Genomic DNA, 8,111 nt, shown 5'->3' on the forward strand with positions numbered 1-8,111 from the left:
GAACTGAGACGTCTTCAGGTGTTCGACAATCGCTGTCTCAGAACCATAGCTCGTGTGTGTTGGTGTCAGTTGGAGTTTTCCATTGAACTATCAATCCTCATGGCATTCAAGTTGCAGATTCGGCCCACGCAGTCGGAAAGATTACGATCAGAAAGTCAACGTCAGAAGGTAAACAAAATTCAATACAGTGCCAAAGACAACAACGCGAAGAAAGCTGAAGAGAGACCTCAAATGTGAGTTCATTTACAAACAGGCGGGAATACAAACATGATCAACTTGATTTAAAAAGACGTCAATTGCCTATGCAGACCACCAATGAAATCCAGAAACGGACGAATACAAACAGGACAGTTATTCGGCGATGATTAAGTAGAACATGAAACAGATAAATGAAGCGGATTAATTTCCGAGAGCACAATAATTGAGCGCAATTGAGCGCTCATATCGAGAGTGCTCAATTCAAACACAGGTTTTAAACACTCGTAGGCGGACCAAGGTAACACATGGATTGTATATACTGTCGTTCTCTTACAACCTTAGTGCGCTCGCTTATGTATGCGACGTCTTGCTCTAAACGTAGCCCATACTTGAAAAAAATATGGCGTGACCATTATTCTCTAACAACCTTAGTGCGCTCGCTTATGTATGCGACGTCTTGCTCTAAAAGTAGCCCATACTTGAAAAAAATATGGCGTGACATTTATTGATTTGCACGTTCTCCAAATTTTAAGGCCTCATACACGAAAACTGTATATCAAAGCAAAACATTCGGGTCAAGATGATTTCACATCCAATGGAGCTTTAGTTCAACCCACTCTTGCTTTTCAAATTAAGCTGGAATGAAACAGGAAACTATCAGACCGATGCCACCGAGGTCAAAAACTCAGAAGAAACGTGTATTTCTACATTGGGCATCGTAACAGATTTGTCCATCCCAATAGGTACGCATTTATCCTGATTTTTCCTTGATTGCTCCAATAGGCATCTGTTAATGCCATTGCCTTTTACTCAAAGTAATATTAGAAGGTGAATAACAATAACAATAAACAGTTATGTGTAGTGGTTACCAGAGACACTAGTACAACTGAATAATACACAAAAGGAATAAGAGACTTATCGAGTTCTTCGTTTGATAAGTTGCAGTGGATGCAGCCGAGGTTTGTAGGACGCAGTGGAATTGAATGCCGGTCTTGACGGAGTGTGTTGAAATCTTGCCTGTTTCTTGCCGTTTAATCCAAAACAATATCGAGCCCAGACTTTTCCTGCACAGTGAGTCGCGCGTAGGTTTGAACTGACCCTGGTCAAGGCGCTGTGTGAAGTGACGAACGTCACCATCCTGCTGTCGTTGTTCCGCATACATATATGATTACTTTGTGAATGAGGATGCGCTCGCGTTCTTTGTCCTAAGATAAGATTCCAGTCTTCTCGATTAGTCGTGGGGCGCAGGTTCATGACATAAACCTGTTATATCTGCTGGTTCGTCAATCTGTGGTATCTGCTGCTAACCCGCTCCAGTGCCTAGTGTCAGAGAGAAAAGACTCAGAAGGGAACACAACAGCTGTATTACGAACAAGCGAGTGAGTGGGAGAGCAAAAGTTAAAACGGCCTCACACTATTTAAAGGGGACTTTCTGACATTGATCCAGGCTGTCTGATAGGCGTTAGTGAACACCCATCAACATCGATCGTGCCTCTGTGAAAAGCCTGAACGCTGATCACATTCGGTCGTGCTTCTGTGGCCGCAAGAACACTCATCAGGTTTTGCTGAATTGATTGAGTAATTGGCTGGCCTGGATGCTTGCCGGCTTTCCAGTTGAGTTTTTGGTGGAGCAGTAGGTTCCGGGCGTTCTGAAGTTGCTTTCAGGAATCTGACCTTCCTGATAAATCCGAACAGGAATGAAACAGTGGGTGTGCATGCGTTGAACAGAGTATGTGAGTGGATGAAGGTAAACATTGATGAGATAGTAACCGGACTGTGAAAGCGGTTGAAGATAAACGTTGAAGGGATGGTAACCAATAACGACTCTGGTAAAGCGGTTGAAGATAACCGTTGACGAGATGGTACCCAACTCGTCCCACTGTGATAACGAAACAAGCCGAAATGTTAATAGGACGGCCTTTTGAAAGAATTTCGAGCGACTAAAAATGCACGTCATTTAAACTGTCAGAATGTGTTCTCCAGCTATTTTTGCTGAACGATTTGTCTGTGGGCGAGGTTTCTTAAATTTCAGCCCCAGGCGAGGTGACAATGTTCAAATATGGCCCATGGAAATAGAAGAGATTAAACCAAAAGGGATTCATTTTGACAACCGCAAAGTTATTCGTATCACACAAGTACAACAAAACCAGCCCGATTCTAATGAAGGATGGTTCTGAGTAACATACGTTTATAGGTTGTTCTGTCAGCTATCCAAATTCCTGCTAGACTGACTACCCTGTTAGCTCAATCCTCATGTGGTTGAATGTGACTGGCCGCTGACTTTGATCTGTTTAAAAAGGCAGGGTCTACAAAACACAACTGATTAGTTGAGTAACGATTCACAACTCCTCCAGTAATCCTGGAACAAAGACCTGTCATTACGTCCACAAATCTCACAAAACTATTTGCGTAATGCACCAGCAAAGTCGATTACACCCAGGCCAATCGTGGGAACGAGGTCCCTGAAATCGGACTTAGCTATGACGAAATATTTTTTGGCCGAAATCTTGTTTTGTAGGTGATGTCGGTTTAGGCCGAGAAGCAGTGCGGATATTCCCTTCCTATTGGAAACAATTAGCAGTGCATGCCTCTGGAATCCCCCGAACGATTATAACGCGAGAACTGTCCGTTAGTAGCTGCAGAATACAAAAAGTCTGGCTACGGGCGGCTGATCAGTAGTATGAGTGACGCGAAATTGGACGGGATATAGCACCATTCATCCGCCATCCACGGAATACTTATTGGTGGTTACCTGTTAGCTTGTCCCAGGTCTTCTCATGCAACGAGCCATATGTAGCCCAGAGGGCGGGATCACTCTGAGGAACCGGTCAACTCTCGTTATGAATCCCGTGATTGAAGGAAGACTGGCGCTTCCCCTTATTAAAATACTGACTAGCTCCTCAGCTGACGGCTTTCCAGATGGAAGGTTTTCCCGTCGTGTGGATGATTCTACCTTCTAAGTTATATGCAGTTTGTTGGTAGCTAGCAACCAGCCACGCAGTGACCAAATGGTGAGAACTTCGTGCTTGAAGAACGTATGGCTCGATATCCCTTTCAAGTGCGGAGTAGTCGCTCGTAGCCGAACGGTTAATCCTTCAACCATTAGCTGGGTTTGACTCCTCTTGCGCGAGAACTTCACTGCTGATGTTTTGCAATGAGGATTAGGCAGCTGCACAGAGCTTCCCGGACTTGCGGCTTGATTGGCCTTCTTTGTAGGAAGAAATATTAAGTGAACAATGAAAAGTAGTTCCGGAATCTTCTCATGTTGCGAACGGTTAACCAGTTTTTACAATTAAACCGGTTCAGTTCGATTGTATGGCATATCGGCCAGTAATGCGAGTAAGATCGATCAACCAAACGGTTATGCGGATACCGCTACGTCCAGAAAATATTGATTCTATATCTCTTTTGATGCAGGATTCAGAACACTTTGGTGAATGTTATCTTGTGTAAGGACAACTACAATATTACGGAAACCATGCAGGACGTTCGGTAAGTGCATCATCTTAGCTTGATCGGTTATTTGGTTTGCTGTAATTATGCATCGTACATCCGAGTAGGCAACAGATGCGCGACAAATAGTCATCGATCAATGTCTTTAGTGAGGCCAAGATCGTTTGAAATTTCGTGATGTCCGGATAAGTAACAGCATGCTAGATAACCAATTAGACAAACAGTTCCTGTCTTCTGACACTCCCGACATTTAAGCGAAAGGTCGGAATGCAACCTCATTCTAGGTCATCCAAGGTCACTCCACGGGGGGTTGCGGCTGTTGGTGGTAGTGAAGAGTGCAGCCTCCCTACCACTGTTCTTTTTATTTAAATAAATTTTCACAGCTGTCTTATACCGATGAATTCGTATTACACCACGATAACTGCCAAAAAAAGTCTGTGTTGAGACTTTTTGTCAGAGGAAAACTCGAGACCTATCACACTGTGCACAGTATGTTCACAGCGCACGCCTCCAGTATGTGCATATCGATCCAAACTGCCCGATCGATACAAAGCAACTCAGCTGATTAGCTCAGCATGACTTGCCCTTTAATCGTCCAAAGTTCATTCGAAACAGCAGCACTGAATGCAGTTATGTTGCACCAGCCATCACATTACCATTCAAAAAGCAATTAAACAGATTGGCTTCACCATAGCCAACGGGTGATCCCTCCATAAGTAAAATTAAAAAGAACCTCAATTAACGCTAGGGTTTACAACCTTCCACCTTGTCTTTCACTAATTAGTTCTTTGACCCATCAGCATATTTATCAATGTGTTTGTTTGACAGGACTTTATCAGAATCACTGCTTGCGTGCAGTATGGTCCAAAAGAACCGAAAGTCAGACAAGCTTTATTGAGCGCACTGTTGTGCATAGACGTTGTGACCATTGTCCCGAAGTCGGTCCACATGCCCGTGAGTATATGAAGTATTCTTTAGAGAGCTATGACAATAAATAGAGTTCGCCACCGTTCCACCCATTTTCTCCCCTCATTCACTCCGTGAAGGCCCAAAGAAAGCGGGATAACGAGGAAAGTGAGACTGTTGGATTTATACTATGTAGACTGCTCACCAGATGCACCCATTTTCACCCCGATGTGGTTTTACTCGGAGGCCTAACTGGATCCCACTTTAATCTCTCGCTTGTGATATTCCGCAACTAAATAGGCTGCATTAAGGCCATCTCTTGTTTCACTTGGTGTGATATTCGAGATATTGTCGTATATTTTCCTGAAGGGACTTTACTCAGCAACTTTATCAGTAGTGTTCCTACAAGAATTTATGGATTATCGACTGGGTATCAAAAATTTTGTTGTGTCGCGAGCATTAGAGGTGCACTGAACAAATTTCCACCGCTCGGTACAACAATGACCACTGAGGTAATAGTTACGTCAGGTTTTTGGACGTAGCAGGAAAGGTGATGAGACAGTTTCAAATTAGTCCCATTTACCTTCAAAGAAATTCGGTAAACTCACTGGTTTGTGTTTGAACTGTTTGGTTCAAAAATTCGGATGTGTGTGTCCATTATACTGTTTTATGTTCAGTAAAAAATGACTTAGTTTGAACAGTTATTGTCCTTCGTTCCAGTTCGCTTGTTGGAAGCAACCTGGAATCACACATTCCGGCCTATTGTGAAGTAAGTTAAAGAGTGTTTTACGCCACACTGGACCGAGATAATGGTTCTCCTTGAAGAACCCAGCAACCATATGCTTTCGGTTTATCATTGAGTCGAACGAGGTTTTTCTTTAACTCACTGTAAGGAGTTATCTAAATTCTTGATATGAGCTCCATCTCATTGACTGCCTGAGTCAGACAGTTTCGTGAAAAACCTAGCCAATCACACTTACGTTTACAAAAATGGCAGATGTGAAACAATTTTGAAGCTCAGTCTAAAAATACATCCGTAGGGGTACGAAGATGAACCCTGTTGACGCTACCTTCACGGTCTAGTGAATCGAAAACTGCCCACGAGTTGTATTATTTGTTGTGCTATGAGATCCGGAAGCTAGTCACTCTTTGACCACGTGAAGTGGATTCCGCGGTCGAGGGATAAACGACGCTATATCGTGTCCTGTAGAATGTATACTCAAATCTATTTCAGTAGTACTGAGTGAAGTTCCGCGTTAATTCAACGTGAAAATCTGTTTGAGGCTCTCATTCTGCAGCATGGCTTCTGCTACGGAGCCCTTAAATTCATTTTAGCCAGCCTTCTGGTTGACAAGAAGCAATCAGCATGTCCAAAGTAACTACATATGAGCTGCCAGCTGCCCAGTGTAGTTCTTCTGCCAAGTATTTCAAATAGCAATTAGGAACGTCATATTCTCTTCCTCTGTCTTTGTACAACATGAGCTGAAAACACGAGGCTGTTGTGGATAGAGGATGGAATTCAAGAACAACTGAAATTAGAGTTGAGGATGGGAGTTTGGCGATCACACTTGCGGTATTCTGACAGCTATTGTATCAAGGCTTGGAGACCTTAAAAAGGTCAAGTCCTGGTGTCATTAACCAGGTGGTGCGAACCGACTAAAATATCAGAGAGAGATACCGACTTCCAGGAGTCGATGCTTTACTCGTAACTACCTATCCTACAATGGTAGTTTGAACTTAAAGTTGACAAATGTACTTTTCACTGCATATGAAAAATGCTGGTTCCGAACTGCTGAAGAATGATGACCCGACTTTGTGAAAGAAATCGTGACATGGCAAGAAACCTTAACATGGCTTCCAAATGACGTTTATTCACTGGAGTATTCAACGTTCTTCAACGCTCTTTGAGGTCAACATCCGTTTTTCAACTGCTACAGCGAACTAATCTTGATTTCCTTGTGCAGTGCCGTCCTACTTCCCAAATGGGGTGAAATTATCATCAACATCACTAAAGTTTCTTTTTAAAGCGCTCGACTTCAGAGTCATAAGACTCGAATATTGCCATAATGCGCCCTGTGTATATTTGTCCTTGCTTGGTTGTGAATTAGACAATCTTTGTGAAATTTCATTATTCCTTTAACCGCTTGTTAGTCCTCACTGCTCAGGGCTTGCTTGTTGGTCTCAGCCACTGGTATGAGACATGTAAGGGAGAACAGAAAACGGACATAAAGTGAGGTCAGTTTGGGTGAGTTATCTTTCGATTCTTATGATTGTCAAGGGACCGCCTTTTTCGGGAAATTTCCGGACGAACCACCCTCAATTAGGATAAAGGACGCATCCAACGTCCCCAGTAATCCTCGCCCACAAGTACGGTAAAAGTACCTCAGTTATTCATCAGAAATATTTTCTGGAGACTCGGTAGTCAGAGGCCCACTCACAACGTAGACAAACCCATCAGTTGTAATGGTAGGCTGCTCCATCACTCAGCAGAACGAAACTGTTGAGGTTATCCCAAAATGCCATAGTATTAACAAACGAATCACAGTAAATAAACTCCGTTGGACATTTGTCTTTATATAACGGTCAAGCCATGGCAAAGCACACTATTTTCGACTCACTGGGGCTGTTGTTGTGAGCTAATCAAAGGTCTCATTCTGCTGAGAGCACAGTCACAATAAACTGAAAAATAAGCTATGTAATGACTTTTAAATCTTTTAAACATTATGCTTAATCCACTCAGCCTGGAATCACACGTCTTACTGACTCGAATCTGTCAGTCCTCTTGATGGTCTCTCTCTGATTCATCGACCATTTCCTAGATATAGCTAAGTCAAGGTGGTCGCTTAGCCAATCATCCACGAAACAGTTTGTGCGACCTCTAAGATGCTGTGGTGAAAGATTATGGCAGTAGATTAGGTTTGCGATCACGACTAACCTTGCACTGTTTCATGTTACAGAAAAAGGTATTTCCAATTACAATGCGCATCCTTCGAAAACCCCTGCAGGGTCTTCAAGGTGAGTACGGAATGTTCTTTTCTTCGACTGGTCTTCCGTTCACTACTCAGAAATCCACCTGGCCTAAAACTATGCAAGATCACTTTGGGAGTTTAGTTGGAACCTTCTGCCCTCCTCACGTCTGTGCCTTGAACGGATTTAAATTAATCTAACGCTGATTATTTTGCATCCATCTATCTAAGTGGCATGCCTCCACCGTTTGACCTGAGGTAGCTCAATGGAAAGCAGTATTCCTTCATTTGTCCATACTTCAAGGATGCTAACAAAGGCTAGCCACAATTAGGTGGACTTACATCTTGGCATGAAGTTACAGGACCATCTGAGTTAGTTGTTTTCAACCAGAATGCACCCCTCCTAAGTGGAATCACGTGAATATTTTTGTAATGTACTACTCATAAGGTTGCTGAAAATCCATCGACAGCCCACGACCGGTTTTACCCTTCTTGGGGCTCATCAGGTAGGCGCAGTCCCCGGGTTTCCGTCAACCTTATGTTCTACTTGAAACCAAATTGCACGAAATTAGCGAATATACACTCATT

At 43.1% G+C, this 8,111-nt stretch overlaps 1 protein-coding gene across 1 annotated transcript in view; it reads left to right on the forward strand.

The window, feature by feature from the left end:
• The window catches only part of T265_04961 (hypothetical protein), a gene marked incomplete at both ends in the record, with an annotated part of 21,404 nt that overhangs the window by 1,609 nt on the left and 11,684 nt on the right, over positions 1-8,111 (forward strand). Inside the window, 3 exons of the mRNA XM_009169838.1 lie at positions 3,616-3,690; positions 5,278-5,326; positions 7,515-7,572. Of these exons, the coding sequence (XP_009168102.1) occupies positions 3,616-3,690; positions 5,278-5,326; positions 7,515-7,572 (182 nt within the window). The remainder of the gene's footprint in view (positions 1-3,615; positions 3,691-5,277; positions 5,327-7,514; positions 7,573-8,111) is intronic.

The sequence above is a fragment of the Opisthorchis viverrini genome, assembly GCF_000715545.1.
Source record: "Opisthorchis viverrini unplaced genomic scaffold opera_v5_89, whole genome shotgun sequence".
Lineage (NCBI taxonomy): Eukaryota > Metazoa > Platyhelminthes > Trematoda > Opisthorchiida > Opisthorchiidae > Opisthorchis > Opisthorchis viverrini.